At 37.3% G+C, this 17,727-nt stretch overlaps 1 protein-coding gene across 1 annotated transcript in view; it reads left to right on the top strand.

Annotated features, from left to right (window-relative positions):
• The window catches only part of LMBRD1 (LMBR1 domain containing 1), a 109,834-nt gene that overhangs the window by 44,420 nt on the left and 47,687 nt on the right, over positions 1-17,727 (top strand). The window contains exons 6-8 of the mRNA XM_082633457.1: positions 5,443-5,531; positions 7,971-8,044; positions 16,965-17,090. Of these exons, the coding sequence (XP_082489583.1) occupies positions 5,443-5,531; positions 7,971-8,044; positions 16,965-17,090 (289 nt within the window). The remainder of the gene's footprint in view (positions 1-5,442; positions 5,532-7,970; positions 8,045-16,964; positions 17,091-17,727) is intronic.

The following is a 17,727-nucleotide window of genomic DNA, read 5'->3' as shown; positions in this document are numbered from 1 at the left end:
AGGAGCTGTGGACGTGGTGGAACCATGTCTGGGGGGCCGAGTATAAGTCGATGCTCAGAGTTTTGACTGCGTGGAGGGTTGGTGCCACTAACCTCCGTATTGTTCTAGGGTCGCCTGTATTAGTCTGCTCACACTGCCGTGAACAGCAGGTGTTTATCTTCTCACAGTTGTAGAGGCTTGAAGTCCTGATCAGGGTGTGGTCAAGTTTGGTTTCTGGTGAGGACCCTCCTCCTGGCTCAGGGACGGTGTCGTTCACACTGTGTCCTCACCTGGTCTTTCCTCTGTGCTTCACAGGGGAGAGAGTATCTCCAGGGTCTCCTCTTCCTCTTGTAGGGACACCAATCCCGTTGGGCTAGGGTCCCACCATTATGACCTCATTCAACTTTAATTACCTCCCTGAAGGCCTTGTATCCAAATACCATCCCACTGGGGGTTCGGGCTTCAGCATTAATTTTGTGAGGGCAAGTTCAGTCTATACTCTGTTCTCTGGCCCCCCAAAATTCATGTTCTTCTCACACAAAAAATGCATTTACTTCATCCCAGCAAGCCCCCAAAGTCTTAACCCAGCATCCAGCCGGAGTCCTAAGTCTCATCTAAACATCATCTAGATCAGGTATGGGTGAGACTGATTCCTCCTGAGTCAGAATTCTTCCCCAGAAGTGAACTGGACAAGTTATGTGCTTCCAAGATACAAGGTGGGACAGGCATTTCCATTCTAAAAGGGAGAAATGGGAAAGAAAAAGTGATGGGAGCCAAGCAGGTTCAAAACCTAGCAAGGCAAATTCCCTCAGACCTTAAGGCTCAAGGCTAAGCATCTTGGATGGATGCTCTGCCCTGCAGGCCCACAAGGGGCAGGTCACTGCCATGGCCCTAGGCAGCGGCCCCACCCTCCTCCTTGATTCTGGGTGTGGGTTCTGCCCCATTGACTCTGCAGCAGCTCCCTGGCAGCTAAAGCTGAGTGGAGGGCGGGGGGTACCCGGTCCTCTGAAATTGAGGAGGAAACAGCCTTGCCTCCTTGGGGCAGTAGAAGTGGCAGCCTTGGTGATAACTGAATTGCCTTTGGGGTCATTCTTGGGTTTTCTTGAAGGATAAAGCATGTTCTCAGCTAAATAACTATCACCCTGTCCCGTAGAATCCCCAAAGTCTCATAGCCTTCCTTTATTTTGTCTCATCTCTGTTCCCTTAGTTCAAGTTGGCCGTGTCTCTGCTAGTGTTACCCTGTCTCTCTTCCTGTCTTCTGCTGAGATAGCTGATTGAATCCATGGTTTCCACCTATACTAATCTCCTTGTCAAATGGTTGTTCAGCCACACTCTTAGAACATCCTTTCTCATTGTTTGCAATATGGATAGGCTGCTTCCTTTTTGCTTAACCTATCTCTCTACTCTCTCTCTTTACTATAAATGGTAAGGAGAAACCAACCAGCTTCTTCCAGCACTTTGCTTAGAATTCTCGTAAGCTAAATATCCCATTTTATCTCTTGCAGGTTCTGCCTTCCATAAAACACTACAAAACAGTTCAGCCAAGCTCTCTGTCGCTTTCTAATAAGGATCTCCTTTCTTTCAGTTTCTATTAACGTGTTCCTTGTTTCCAGCTGAGAGCTCCCCAGAATGACCTTTAGTGTCCATATTTCTCCCAGCATTCCGTTCATGGTGATGTATGTCTTCTCCAAGATGACAGAGGTGTTCTCTGTAGCGATTCTCTTTTCTTACTGAGTCCTCAACATAATGGCCTTTAACATTCACAATTTTATCAGTAGCCCCTTCGGGGCAGCTTAGGCTTTTTCTGGCATGCAACCTCAAAACTCTTTAGGCCTCTCCCTGTCACTGAGTACCAAAGTCACATGCACATTTTTTAGGTATTTGTTACAAGGTAGCAACCCGCTTCATGGTACCAAAATCTGTATTAGTCTACTTGTGCTACCTTAACAAAATACCACAGGCTGACTGGCTTAAACAGTGGACACTTGTTTTCTCATAGTTCTGGAGGCTAGAAGTCTACAATCAAGGTGTCGGTGAGTTTGGTTTCTGGTGGGAGCTCTCTCCTTGGCTTGTGGACGGCCACCTTCTCACGGTGTCCTCACACGGCCTTTCCTCTCTGCTAGGAGTGGGGAGAGAGAGCCCTGGTGTGTCTTCCTCTTCTTACAAGGACACCAGTCCCATTGGATCAGAGCCTCACCCTTAGGGCCTTATTTAACCTTAATTACCTTACGAAAGGCCCTGTATCCAAGTACCGTCCCCTTTGGGAGTTAGCGCTTCAACATAGTAGTTTTGTGGGGAGGGGACACAGTTGAGTCTATAACATACGGTAACTGAGAGACTGAAGTTAGCATGGAATAGTTAAAGAATGATATAAAAAGTACAACGTAAATTTAAATCCTCCCTCCCTCGGTACAAAAAAAAAATGTAAGATGTGACATTTCAAGTATTTGTGGTGGCAAGTGACAGACCATGACCTTAGCCACATAGGTGGACTCTGGGTCTTACTTACAGTGTTTAAGACGTTGCGTTTTATTCTGCTGAGCAACTGAAAGGCAGGGCAGATGTGTATGTGTTGGTGTGTGAACGCAGGAAAGCAAATACGTGTGAATTGGTTCTAACACTGAAGGATGCGTCAAAAGGGGCACTTGGGAGTTGGTCAGGGAGTGAAATATAAATGGTAGCTGGGAAGGCCACTTAGTGACCACTGTCGTAATTCAGGGGAGAGGTGAGGGCCTGAACTAGAGTAGTTACAGAGAGCAGAGGGGAAGAAACAGGCTATTTGGAAGATAAATAGGACTTGGCATTTGAGCGTAGGAGGTGAAAATCTTACTTTCAGTTCTGCTGAATTCATCATTTCAATTCCATATCCACTGAAATGCATTAGCCTTTCCTTTGTCTCTTCCTGAAGAGGTAATCTGTATTCAGCTAATTCACTCAGTCAGATGGGATGTAAAATATTTTTTCTAAGCAGTTTCACTATTGTTAAGAGCCTAAGGGAAATTTATAATCTCACGAGATTCCGGTTCTTATCTTGTTCTAGCACTGTGTGTCTTTGAAAGCTGAGGTTCTCTGTATCCAGTTCTTTGAGAGGGACTGAGATGAAGAAAGCATCTGTACCTTCCTACCACACAAATCCCATTACACTCTCGGTTACTTGAGGACCGTCACCACTTGGTAAAGGCCTGAGAACCTTATAACTGCTGCCTCCCTTCAAAATGACTCTGGCTGTGGTCCAGGCTCGTCTGGCTGAAGCGGCCTCTGCATCTGTTAGGAGGTGCTCCCGGCAGGTCTTTGTCTGCGGGGCTGGTATTTGGCCGTGAACATTGCTTGGGCCCTTCTGGTTGTTATGCTCCATGTTCCTGAGTCCCTTACCTCACCCTCAGCCCAGTCAAAGGGTAAAGCCCGGTTTAGCAGGGTCTTCAGGACCAAGGCCAGCGTCCGTTGATTAGTTAGTGCCTTTGCCGTATTGGTTGTTAAATGTCTTGAGTAGTATTGCCCAGGACATATTGACATATTTAGTTGTGACTCGTTTGAATTCTGCTTCCGGATGTTACTCTTAGCTTATGAGAAGATACTTTATGTCTGTTTCTTGGATTATACCTCACTGGTGGCCAGGTGGCTGCGGAGCCAGCCCTGGGTTTGTGCTTTTGCTACTCGTTCTAGTTGTACCTAAAATACTAGTGCTGAGACGTTAGCGCTCTGCTGGATTGCTTCAGAGTAAGTATTTTCCTGAAGTCATTCTGACCGGAGTTTGGGCCATTTAACCTTTTATTATTCTTTTTATTTTTTAATTCTTTGGTCATGTCAAGTTTCCTCTGGTGTTATTCTTCACTAAATATTTGAACTGCTCAAGAGCCCTGCTCAGCCGCTAGAACATGAAAGTGTCAAGATCGAGAGAGCTAATTACTTTTCTTCTGCCACTGGACAGAACGTCTGATTACCTAAAACTGACATAAATACTGAATGTTCTAAGTAGGAATGCTATTTTTAGGTATTTGTGACACGTATTTCTATTTTAATAGACTTTAGATGATATTTTATTACAACATAGAAGTTTTTCCCCATATTCACAGAAGTGGTTATTCCAAATAACAAGTTCAAAATATACTCTTCAAAAAAAATATATATATATATCTGGAAAAAATTGTTCAAATAAAATAGAGGGATATTACATAGGTAGTTTTTTCTTGCGTGATTTATATTTTTGTTTAAATGCTGATATATAAGTTAATATTGTTGAAGTATAATATGCAAGAGTTTGTTTTTTGATTCCACCCTCTGCTTTTATTTAATTGTTTTTGATTTTATAACCAGGGCAGCAAATAATGAGGTCTTTACATTTATTGCTCTATCCCTGTGAGTAATCACTTTTCTTTCTAAAAGTAGTGAGAAGTAAATCTCCAAGACTGAGAAGAATGTAGTAAACTGATGTCAGTACGAATAGTTAGAAATTTAAATAACCTCATGACATGTCTGATGATTCATCTTTTTATAAGAATAAAAAGTATTGGTAGTACCAAGGAGTAAAGATTTTTGGAATTTTTAAAAATTAGAATAATTACTTTGTTTTACTTGCTTACGTAATCAGGGCAGGTACTTAAATATATTGGTGAACTCATGCAGTATTTCTTTGTCACAAAAACGGATAGATGTTACTGCTTTGCTTACAATTAAAATTAGGTTGGAAAGGAGGTAGTATTAGAGTTACTTCTTACATTCCTGTTTGATTCTCCATATACACAATCTAAGGGATACTGAGCCCTCTACTGTAGTCTCTTGTCTTCTTGCTTCTGAGCTAGATAATAAAGCGCCTTTCTGTCTGTCTGTCTCTCTCTTTCTCTCAGCTGTCGATTGAAAAATAAATAGAAACTACTTACTTTCATTATGTATATTAGGTAGAAAAATAAACAGAAAATACTTACTTTCATTATGTATATTAGGTAGAATCTTGAAGGATACAGAAAAATACTAAGAAGAAAGTAAAAAGCACCCCTGATTCTACAATGAGATATTTACTGCTAATTCTGGTGTATTTCCTTTCTGTTCTTTTTTATGCATATAAATATACTGAAATCATTACTTAATGTTCATATTCTGTTCTCCTGATTTAACAAAGGAATTCTTAACCTGTTTTGTGCTGTGGACCTTTTTGACCATCTTGAGCCTATGCCTCCTTCTCAAAATAGTTTTAAATGCAAAAAATAAAATACACAGGATTACAAAGGAAACTGATTATGCTGAATACAGTAATTAAGCCATTAAAGCAAATTTGTGATATGGTAAACACATAGATAAGCAACTTCTCACACTTCTCTCTACTTGGTGCAGATCTGATTTGCTAATTCTTTTGGGGGGAAAGTTGATCTCGGTTTAAAAAATTACTAAAAATTGAGTTTCAGGTCATTTCCTTTTATTTGACCTTTTGTCCTTAAAACCATTAAACAGTTATTTTCTCCTTCATAGTGCTTTTGTTCCATTGAATCCTCCCAGTAACAAAAATTCTACAGAGTGGGAAAAGGTGAAGTTCCTGTTTGAAGAACTTGGAAGTAGTCGTAAGTATTCTTTTAAAACAATAAAATCCATAATAATTCACATTTCATGACTCTTGCAACTTTTTTCATAAGTAGTCTATTTTTACACTGTTAAAAATTTAACTTCATAATTCTTTTAACCTGTGGTTAAAAGGGTATTAGACAAATTAGGAACTTTGTGTTACTGAGACTTCTAGCCATCCAGCTAGAAGTCTCTTGACTTCATAAAATTACCATGTTGAAAAGACAATGTAATTTTCAAAGTGTTTTAGCGGTAAAGGTCTTATAATTTCTGTGGTCTTTAATTCACTTAGGATAATACAGAATAATATGTTAAAGAAATGTGCTAGATATATTGGTGTTTATTTTTAATTTTTAACTGAGAGAACCCTATATTGCTATTTGACCATGATTAAGTAATCTTTTTGTGGAATATAAATTACAGAGGTTTTATGTGGATGAAATAATAGTTTATTATAAATTTACCTCACCAAAAGATCTAAGATTTCCTTCTCTTAATCAACATGGCCTTGGTTTTTAGAGAGGAACAAAAAAGCAGGTTTAGGAAGTTAGCTTAAGAAAGTTGCTTAATCATTGAAAAATATAGTTGGTGTTAGAAACTGATATCAAATAAGAATGTGTATTTTATTACTGAGAATTTCATGTGCCTTTGAACTATTTTCAAAGAAAGCTAGATAACTTATTTTATAAACATTATGCTGAAAATTCGTATTGCTTTTGTATTTATTCTTTTTATTAGGTACTGTACATTCCTTGATCAGCACTTTCTCTTTACCCAGATACAATATTAAATGATGGTTAAATTAGGTCTTGGAGTCTTTGCTGTACAGCTTCTTAATTTTCTTGCTTTCCACTTAAGATTTCATCTTGTAAATTGTGGTCCATTAATATCTTGCTGATACCAGCAAGAATACGGATAGCGGGTCTGGCATATACTGATACTGTGTCAGGATTCATGTACCTGAGCCTGTTGCTGAGAAATAAATTGCCTCTTTTCCTGCAGTTAACTCCTTCAGGTCTCTTTAGTAACTACTCTTCTGCCCTAAACATTATTCTGTAAGTTTTGATAGTCTTTGAGTGTTAGCATAACTTGAATCAGTGATTATAATAGGTAGCATTACTGTACTTGCTGTAATCTCCTTAGTCTTAACATTGGAAAAACCTCATATCTTAAATACCATATTTTAGAGCACATTTGGCTTATCACTATTAGTAATATCAACTTTTTGATTAGCCAGATATCTTAGCAGAACACTCCACTTTATCAATTCTAAGATGCATATTTTTATACGTTTTCATATCTCTGATTTTGTGACGTATTTTATAAGTGGAGGTGCCTTAAAATGGCTATCAGCGAAATGCCAGACCTCTCCTAGTTGTATGAATACTTTCTGTTGATACTTCTAGTAAGACCAAGAAAGTAACAGCACCAATGGTGTTTGATTTAATAAAATGTAGTATTATATGTAGTTAAAAAAAATTAAGGCTTAAAAATTTGTCTTGAATAGTTTCTGAACTTGTTAATAATATGCTGTCTCTAAGTGTTATATTTTAAAACTGAGATGTGAGTTTGAATAGGATGGGTCATTCTGTTATTATTTAATATTGTTACATTAAATTAATTTAAAAATTATATTTGGTTCCACAGTACCTGCATTTAAACTAGATCAATACAGGTCCGATAGAACCTGTATTAAAACTAGAACAATTAGTATTCCTCCAATTTAAGAATATTCAAATTTGCATATTTCATTGTATTATCTGGTATGTTTATTTGAAAGTGTCACTCTCATTACTCACTCATTGGCCTTCCTTTAAAAAGTTTCCTAAATCTAACTTGTTAGCATAGTATTCCTGTTTTGGTATTATGTTTGAATCTATTTTCTGTTTGTTTGCTTCTCCCCCCCTCACTAAGGGAGCATGCTAGCTCCTTTCAAGTTAAAGAGGGAAGTAAACTCTTTACGATTTTAGTTCTAGGCTAAATTTTAAAAACTTACTTGAAGTTTAAGAACAGAGGAACTAGGAGTTTGAGTGGAGAGGGAAGACAGGGCCAAGGTCAGTGGCATTCCTATCATATTATTTCTCGAGGGCTGCCTTTGAGAAAGGCCAGGGCATTTTTTTGGCCAACTTTTGAGCATCTAGTATTTTGCTGATTTCTTTTTAGGCTCAATAATTAGGCAGTAATTTCCCTCTTTAATTTTAAGAGGTGAAAGAAAGAAAGAAAGGCTTAGTCTGAAAGATCTTTAACAAATCCTTTTATGAAGAGCTATTTAAAAACTCCTTTCCACTTGGAGTTAGCACTTCAAGAATGGGGTAATGCATATTGGGTTTATTCCTTTGGAATGTGTGAGAAACCCAATTTTTATATTTCTGTTGATTTGTTGAATATAAACATTTGAATAGTTGCACATTTTTAACAGTGTTTTTCTTCTTTTGCAGATGGTTTAGCTGCCTTGTCATTTTCCATTAGTTCTCTGACCTTGATTGGAATGTTGGCAGCTATAACCTACACAGTAAGTATAATGGTAATAATTGAGTTAAAATTAAAGAATCACTTTATGATGCAATTTTGTTACCTTACTGGTATATTCAATTTAGCTCTGTTTTCCTCTTTAATATCTAGTACTTTCTTCATTTCTCTTGAGAGGAGGGTAGATTTTTAACTACTTGGTCATAATCATTTTATCTGTATTTGTGAAATTTAATATTCAGAAACAAACTTTATAACTTGTGAACCTTGAAGTGGTTATATACTATGCAATAATAGATTTAGTGATTTATAAGCATATTAGAACTCTGAACCATAGATCAGTACCTGTTGTGGATTCAGTAGATTTATCCTATATGGGGATATAGGGCTTTTAAAATCAGATATTTTACATCACTTGATATTTCTCTAGTATAAAGAATCTAGTCTTATACTCTCAGAGACTTTGATTTTTTTTTTTCTGGTCTCTCTGGGAATGGTACGATAATGACTTATAATAGCCTAACAAACTTGTGTGCAGAGTGCTTTTTGAGTTTTTTGCTCAAATTATAGAGGAAAAGCCAGTAAAAATGCTTCTTACTTGCCTCCCAAGGGAGAGTTGTGCAGGAAGCTTTAAATTATATGGAAACTTTTCAGATTAATGGAGTTTATGTTTAGAGCCTTCTTGATTGATACAAAGATGAAAAATGCTGGTTATAAAGAAAACATTTTGGGTATTATTCCAGTGCCTCCCTTTAAACAAAATAAATGGGCTATTAGTGTGATAGCAGAATCTGGTTTTGTTGCATAATCATTCAAGTGTCATAATGTATAATAAAAGAAGTCTAAAATCATGCATTTTAGTATCTTTCAGGTGCTTGGGTATTCATAGCCATTTTTGCTTTTTTCATGTATTACTATACAAGGAATATATCGGTGGGTAACTATCTTCCCATCTCAGACAATATATATATTACATGTGAATTGTCTTTTAGGAAACATTCACAAGTTAATAACACATTAGGACTTAGACCTGGACTCTAATTGCTATTCTGTGACTGATTTGTTATGCTGATCTTGGGTTTGTCTTTTACCCTTCCTGGGTCAGTGTTTTCCCCATTAGATGGGAATAAAAAAATGCCTCTTAGGGATTTTTGAAGGTCAAACGATACTTTTTGTAAAAGTGCTTCGAGAAGTATAGGGAGATGAGGATATAACAGTCAATGAAAGATGAGTCGGGAGAAATGAACAGAAAAAGAGGAAACCAACAGGTAAGGTCATCGTCAGGAACCATGAAGGGTCTGCGATTTTACCCCGCTTGTAGCTTGTAGTCTGCTACAGTTCCATGGATGTTGGTCAAAGGTGTAAGACTTCTGGTCAGAGAAGAACTTTCTGTTGCACAGCAATGGCAGCAGCCACGGGAGCGCGTTGTCTTGCGCCTGTTTCCTGAGTCCCGACTCCCATGGGGCGACATGAAGAGCACCCATCGAGACTGTCGCAAAGCTGAGGACCCTCGAGTGTAGGGAAGCTGAGTCTTTATTAACGGACAGGAAACGTGCCTGCTCTCGCTCCAGAGGAATACAGTCTTTGTCTTCCCAGGCTATTTGCTGCACAAACGTTCTTGAAAAGATAGTACAGAGAAAAAAAGGGCAGTTAGTGCCTGGCTTGCAAGATGTGCAGAAATCAGAGACCCATGGAGAATTGTCTTCTGATGGCCGGGCCGAGTGGTGGATGCTGTGAAGATGCTCACACAGTGCAGTGTAGGGGACAGACAGTAGTGACAGGTCAGGAGTAGCCTCTCTGACCTTAGAGCAGAGACCTGAGTGAGGTGGAAGGACAGCAGCCACGAAGGGAGGTGAGTGCAGAAGTCCTGGGGTGAGCACCCTGTGCTGTGCTCAGACAGTTAGCGGGAGGCAAAGCTGGTGTGTGGGAGCTCAGGTAACTGGGGAGGGTGGCAGGCGTGGATGAGGGCATGTTTTATAGCGCCTCATGGACCATGATTAGGATTTTGGATTTCATTCTGACTGAGATTAGAAGCTACTAGAAGGTTCTAAATGGAAAGTAATAGGATCTGACTAACATTTTAACAGTATTACTCTGGTGGGTCTGAATTCACTAAGCTCTGGGGCTGATGAGTGGGAGTGGGAAAAATGTGTGAAATTATTAAAACTCTGAAAGAGAGCTTCCCTGTAGGAACGATATTGTAAAGATAAATATTTCAAACTAATATAGTTTATATTCAAATGGAAACTGTGAAACTTATCATTTATGCAATGAAACCAAGTATAATAATCATACTGACTTAGTTCAGATAGCCTTAGAAGAGCTTTACTTTTTCTAGAATGCAGAGGGCTGGGCTGAAGGCCATTGATAAAACAATCAGAGGATCTGATGGCGGGAACCAGAAAGACAGGATGCTGAGTAGGTGGGAGGGGCCACCAAAGGCCTGAGCCCAAGGGGGAGGGTCCAGTGTCATAGGCACCAGGTGAGACTGCCTAGGGGTTACCTACCTAGGAGTTACCGTGTGTGTTTTCTTTAAGTAGCATAAGCAGTACCGTTATGATCCTTGGGGGAGAGGCTTAAATGTGGGTCCCTTTTAAGTCCATGGATCTCTTGAACTACTTTCCCATCTAAAGTGGGAGTAATATTTAATAAGGTTGTGAGGATTTAATTAAGCAATTCATCAAGTCTTGGAATCTGTTGGCCACTCAATCAGTAATTACCAGGCGCTCAAACTGTTGAATGTTCAGTTTCATGTGGTTCAAGCTACAGATTCCACCGCTTTCCTCGCACAGTGAAAGTAAACCAGGTGTTAACAGCAGCTGTGTCATGGTCAGTGAGAATGTGGATTATGAAGAGGTAAGTCAGTCAAAGAGACATTCACAGTCGGGTGGTGGTTACTCTTGGGTGTGTGGATAGACAGATAAACATCATTTAAATAGCACTACAGAATGTGCTCAGAACTGGGTGGAAGAATGTTTTGCTACCAAACCACAGTCTCGCCAGTTTTACTACCTAGGTGGGATAGAGAAGACCCTGGTTAAGGGGGAGCGTGGTATGCATAGCCGAAGACTAGCTATGAGTGTGAGTGTTTATGTAAAATGTGGCTTCTGAGTCCTGACTTTCCCATCTGAAAAATGGGCCAATAATACTTATTCAGACTTTAATAAAAAGTTGTTGAAAATCAACTGTTTATTGGTACGTGGTTTTATTATTGGTAGGTGGCTAATGGTGCTAATTATCATATTTGCTTGTGAAAGCAAAGTTTTCTCCTAAGTAGTTAGGGAAAACTCAAGAATTGGAGCAGAACATGAATGAGGGTATAATAGATAAGCATGGGGAATAGAAGAGGTTTAGTTTTAATATGTACCGAAAGTGGGAAGTTAATGCTTAGAGCACTTTGACCCTGAGTACAAGGAACTAATTATTAAAGGTAAGATTATGTCTGTTATTGAATCTGTAGCTATCAGTATTGAAACCACAGAAGTTTTTGTATGTGTCAGTTGAATGTGAATTTCTTAGGTATGCGTTGTTGTTTAGTTTAGAAACTAGTTGATTATTTAAATTTTACCAAGATTATATCTAATGTACCACATCTCAAGGAATAGCCAAATAATTGGGCACTCAATTTTAGGAGAAGAATGTCAAATGACATGTTATCTTGCCTGTTGTTTTCAGCTTAAATTGAAAGGGAATCTGCTACTTTTTAAATTAAAAACAAACAAACAAAAAACCTCTAGACACAAATATTTATGCAGATATTTTATTTATGCAGATATTTTATTTATGCAGATATTTTTTGGTGCCACCAAGTGGGGAAATGTTGAATAGTGCTATTTTCATACAAAATGTGTCATATGGACCACTGAAGTGCCTATAAAGACAGCGACTACTGAACTTCTTATTATGTACACTTATCAGTAAAAAAATTGAACGTCTTCCAGGAGTTTATGAATTATATATATATTTATGCTAATAAATATCAGTTTACTATAAATGTAGACTCATGTATTAAAGAAAACTAGAGTGCTAAATTAAGGATTTGAAAATAGAAATAAATAGAGCAGTGGTTCTCAATAATCTTTGAAGACAGAACTCCACTTTAAAAATTAAATTTCTCAGCCTTCTGTGTGATAGTGTGCTTCATTGAGTCTGTGACCTGATTTGTAAGATGCACCTTATGTACCACTGTAAGGAAAAGGCCCTGCCCATGCTCTCTAATCATTTATAGTTTTTGTTTTATATTAATGAGAGAAGTGTTTTAGCCTTACCTACATAAAAAAAGGCATATCAATCTTCTGCATTCAAGATAAGGAAAATATAAGTGAAATAAGTTGTAAAGGTATTCCTAAAACTTCACATTTGGAATGTGAGTCTTCTGAATCACTTTTTTGAATTGGCTGTTCATGTCCATGTTTCACTCTACAGGGTTGTTTTATGCTATCAAGGGAATTGATGCTAACAGCTTTTCTTGGGTGCTCCATTCTTGTCTCAGGGATTTTCTTTGAAGCTGCTAACACACCTGTTGTGTAAATTTAAGCTGTTTTTGTTGTTTTGTTGTTGTTTCTTCTTTTGCTACCTAAGTAGCAAAGTACAAAATGTCTTCTACTTTGGGCATCTTCCTTTCTTAAACTTATAAAGCCTTTGACTATTGCTTTGCAAGAAAATATAGAATCATGCTCATTGTTCCAGTTAATTTTTGCTTCACTGCTTGCTCCTTTGTTCTGTCTTTCCTTACACATTAACTTTTTGCTTCAATGTCAAATCGTAGTACTATCTTATAAGACATGGTAAGTGGCAGTTAAACTCAAGAGTTGTACCAAGAATGCAGGTAACTCCACTGGAGAAGTAACTATAATGTAACTAGCTATGACCAAATTTGTGAATGTGCAGGTAATGACAATTACATCATGACTTCTGCCTAGCCAGTGTTTGTAAGATGCATCCAAATTTCACTGATGTTAAATGTGAAAAAATATATGTATATTTTAGAATCAATGAATATTTAAAAGGGAAATCTTGATTGAATACATGTTAAGTGAGTTGTTTCCTTAGTCATGACAGCATCCGTGTCCTTGAATAATAGGTGTTATAAGTATACGCAGGACATATATTCAGTTTACAGGCAGTGCTTGGTGCTGACCTTTCTAATCCAAGGTTAATAGGTTGGAAACTCATCCTTCACAGAAGAGAGACGTGCAGGGAAAAGTGCTGTTCTTATAGGGGCAAAAAGGTATTAGAAATGTTTGTAGTTTGTATATATTCTTTCAAAACATTTGGCTTTTAAAATACAGGTGGTGATTTATTCTTGGAAGTTGAAACATTGGAAGCAATTATGGCTGACCTGGAAGCATTTTAAATATGATCTCTTTATCTTTGTTGATTTTCTGGTAATTCACTAGAGGGCAGTAGTAAGCAATAAAAGTTTTGTGTTTCTGAAAAATGATAGCCTTCATATATTTTTTTCAAAGAAATCTGAGGTTAAATTCAAAAGATTGTTGTTTAAAGATCTTAAAGTTGTCGTGATTACTTTCTTTTACTTGTTCTCTTCAGACAATTAATAATTCACAAAAAGATGTTGTATTCTGGTACCATGTTACCACAAGGTGTTACCAAGGACATACTTTTATTTTCTAAAATTTTTACTTTAAGCTATTTATTTAAGCTATAGGAATGCAGTTTAACTCTTTGAATAAATGTGTAAATTCCATGTAAGGAAATAAGTTCATGTGAATAAAGGGAACTAAAATTTTTTGTTGTTTGAATATTATTTTCTTAGAGAAGTTATTTTATTAATTGAATACATGTTTGTTCTTGGAATAAAGGTAGGTAAAAGAAGAATTGAGACCTAGAATTGAGCTCTAACCCTAATAGAGCAAAAGAATTGAGACCTTACATACCAAACAGTCTACTGCAGTTATTACTAGTCTGGCTGAGAAATCTATATTGTTATGAACTTTCCACATGATTCTGATTAGCTAAGTTTGGCAGATCTAGTGATAAAACAGACATGCAGACAAATAATGTTAATGTCCAATGTCCTGTACTATAATTGAGTTATAAGCAAGGCACATTTACAAATCAAGGAAGGTTTCTCAGGTGCGGTGTAATTAAGCTGAGACCTGAAGGGCACTGGACTGGGCTAATGAGGTAGGGTGAGACGTGGGTGTTCCAGATGAGGCACTGCATGTACACAGGTGTGGATGCGGAAACTGCAGTGACTGAGGAGCAGTGAACCATTTAGAGGCATGAGGTTGGGTGGTAGGGATCAGGTCACGAAGGGCTTCGTAGGCCAGGATTAGATAGTGGCGTCTATTCACAAGACTAGTAATTGTACCTCTCATTGGAAAAAAAAAAAATTGTAAAGTGACATTTTGAAACAGTCGTTCATGAAATTCTGATACATACAGAAAGAGGTGAACAGAGTAGTGTGGCTCTGGCTAAAGCAGCAGCAGCAGACCGACCGACTCTCCCTGGCTCCCTGCCTTCTTGTCTCCTGTGTGGTCCTGATGGCCCTGACGCAGAATCCTGGGGACTCCCACCAGAGCACTTGGTCCTGGGGAATCTCAGTGGATGCTAATCAGAGGAATGACATAATCTGACATGAGGGTTAGAGCAAGATCGCTTTGGAAACAGTGTAAAGGATGGATTTGTAGAAAGTGAGACCAGCAGACCAGTGAGGAGAATTTAGATGACCTTGTCTTTGACAGTAAACTCTAAGTAGTGGCCACGTTTTTAGTACTGACTGGAGTACAGATTCCTTGGGAAATAATTGGGCTGTCCAAAAAGTTCGTTCAGGTTTTTCCATAACATCGTATGGAAAAACCCAAACGAACTTTTTGGCCAACCCAATAGTATTGAGTTCTGAGGTTAGTATATTTAGAGACCCAGATCCATCAAGCAGAATAGCAAAATTTGGGGTGAAATAAGCCTAGTTCGGAGGTGGTTGGAAAGACAGGAAAATATACTTGGGCATAAACTGGGTTTAGCAAAATAATGTTGCCTTGGCAGTTGGTTGTAAAAAGCAACGTGGACTTGTGGTAAAATGATATGTGAGTGTGGAGAGTTGGTGAATAATCATCATGTAATACTGTATACTCATCAGAGTCTTAAAGTGCTGTGTTACTTTTTTTTCATTACCGTTTAAAAGGTGTGGAACTACTAGAACAACAGATAGGTCAGAGTGGTAATAGGGATAGGACACTCCTACAAGGGGAAGGGTAACATCTCTGGGACACCTTGGCTTCCATATGCTTTTTTCTTTACATTTTCAGTATTTTGAGGATATAAAATTAAACCTGATTAAGTTTTTTCTTTTTATATTTTACCAAGGTCATAAGTTAGATAAGAATTTAGCTAGTTAGAAGAAAATTATTCTACTCTGTCCAAATTATATTTTCTTCTAATACAAATAGAACCTTTCCCCAACCTCTCCTTGTTGTTTTTGTTTTCGAATGATGGGGAAATCATGAGAACATTAACTTATGTTTTAACAATATTTAAAATGCAAGATTTTAAGTATCTCTCCTTTAGAAAATGCAAGGATTTGCATATTGGGTAATAATTTCAGCTAGTTAATTATCTAAATACAACATGCTATATAGAGTGAATTGATACTACCTGATAGAACTGGTTGATATCTGGGATTTCCTTTTAATCATGTTGTTTGTTCCTATTCCCCCTTAATTAAAAAACAACTCTGATGTGTCAGAATTTATGCTTCCCTATATGAATTGTGGTTTAATCAATATTTAATCAATGTCTAAAGGAGACTCAGTGAGAATATTGAAGTGATTAAAATCGACACTAAACATATTTGGAGATCATCCTGGGAGTTGACAGCCAGGTAGCAGAGAGCATGAGAGAAAATATGCAGGATTACTCAGGATATTTTAGAGTTTGGGGTTAAGCCTAAGAGGTAGCGTTTATCACTTCTGCCCACATTCATTGCTTGAACTCAATCTCATGGCCCTACCTAACTTCAGGGAGGCTGGCTGAAGTAGTTTGGCTGTGTTCTCAGGAAGAAAATGGAAAGATTTAAATACATGATATTGTATCTACTTTAGAGCCCATTGCTGCAACCAAGAGGTGATAGTTGTCAGTTTTGCTTCTAGGATTTAAGGTCATTAACGATTTGGAATAATGGTCACATGGCAATTGCCATTAAGTGTTTTTAATAGTTACAATAAAATTTCACATTCGGGACTGGCTAATATACAATTGGGTAATATAAAATAATATGTTTATTTTTAATGCCGATTAATATTTTAAAATTTCTTGTAAGAATTATATTTAAAATACTTAGTGAAAAGACTATAAATATTTAGAACTTACAAATAAACTACATACAGATCATTGGTATGCTAATCAAATAACATGTATATTAAAATACTTACATTTTACTAAGGGTTTGCTATATACACTTGGGTAAAATTGGTTTTTTCCTTAGAAAATAATTTTATAAATTGTTTCTACTGATTCATACTATCTTAACCCCTGATTAGCCTGAAATTGTGAGTTATTACTTTGATAAAGTATTATATTTACATTAATTTTATAACTTGTCCTTTGAAAAATAGATATTACCTATTCTAGGAATAGTATTACAGACATAACTCTATGTAACTAAATATGAAATAAACAGAATTATGAGGCAATATAATCATGATTCACTCCCATATACCCTGTTCTTCGGTGACTGTCTCCTTCACAACTGCTTACTCATTTTGTTATTACTTAAAAGGACATTTTTTACCTGAAAATTCTGTATAATATGTTTAAAATAGTATTACTAGGGAATTCCGTGGTGGTTCAGTGGATAGGACTTGGCGCTCCCACTGCCAGGGGACCAGGTTTGATCCCTGGTTGGGGAACTGAGACCCCGCAAGCCTCATGGCGCAGCCAAAAAATAAAGAAATAAAATAAAATAGTATTACTAAAACGTGTTTTACTTTTGTTTCTTTCAGGCCTATGGCATGTCGGCCTTGCCTTTAAATCTGATAAAAGGCACTAGAAACACTGCTTATGAACGTCTAGAAAACACTGAAGACATTGAAGAAGTGGAGCAGCACATCCAAATGATTAAATCAAAGGTGAGTTGATATTTTATTGTAATCAGGGAGCATAAAAGTACTTTGTCTTTGAGCTGCTCTGTGTTGTGACTTAGACATTGGTAAGCCCATATTTTGACATTGTTTGAGTTTCTGTTCAACGTATCTTTAAAGAACCATAGTTTTAAAAAATTGTCTTCTGTGAAATGTAAGACACTGACAGTATGAGAATTTTTATCAGTGTTCTAACAGCTAAAACACAAAAGTTCTACTTACGTATGATGAAGACCTTGCTAGTTCCCAGGTATGCTGATTCCGTGTGTAATATCAGATTTCACTGTATCACTTATGTTAAAGTTTTATGTACTAGTTGAATAAGATAAGATTACGTGTAACCACTTGCCAATTAAATGTACTTCTAAAAACACAATAAACTTTTTCTTCCTCTGTCACCTTCAAGTACCAGATAAATCTTATTTATAGAACATAGGAAAAAATGGAAAGTTTTCTGAATTATTCTATTAAACTATCATAATCCTGAGACAGAAACCAGATGGTAATAACACACCAAAAAGAAAACTGTTTACTGGGCTCTCTTATGAAAGTACAGGCAAATAATTTAATATAAATAAAAATGTTAGCAATTCAAAAACTATGCTATAATAAGAGAATATTTCAT

Source organism: Mesoplodon mirus (genome assembly GCF_964341445.2).
Source record: "Mesoplodon mirus genome assembly, chromosome: 10".
Classification (NCBI taxonomy): Eukaryota; Metazoa; Chordata; class Mammalia; order Artiodactyla; family Ziphiidae; genus Mesoplodon; species Mesoplodon mirus.
This window is presented reverse-complemented; position numbering and strand designations above follow the sequence as displayed.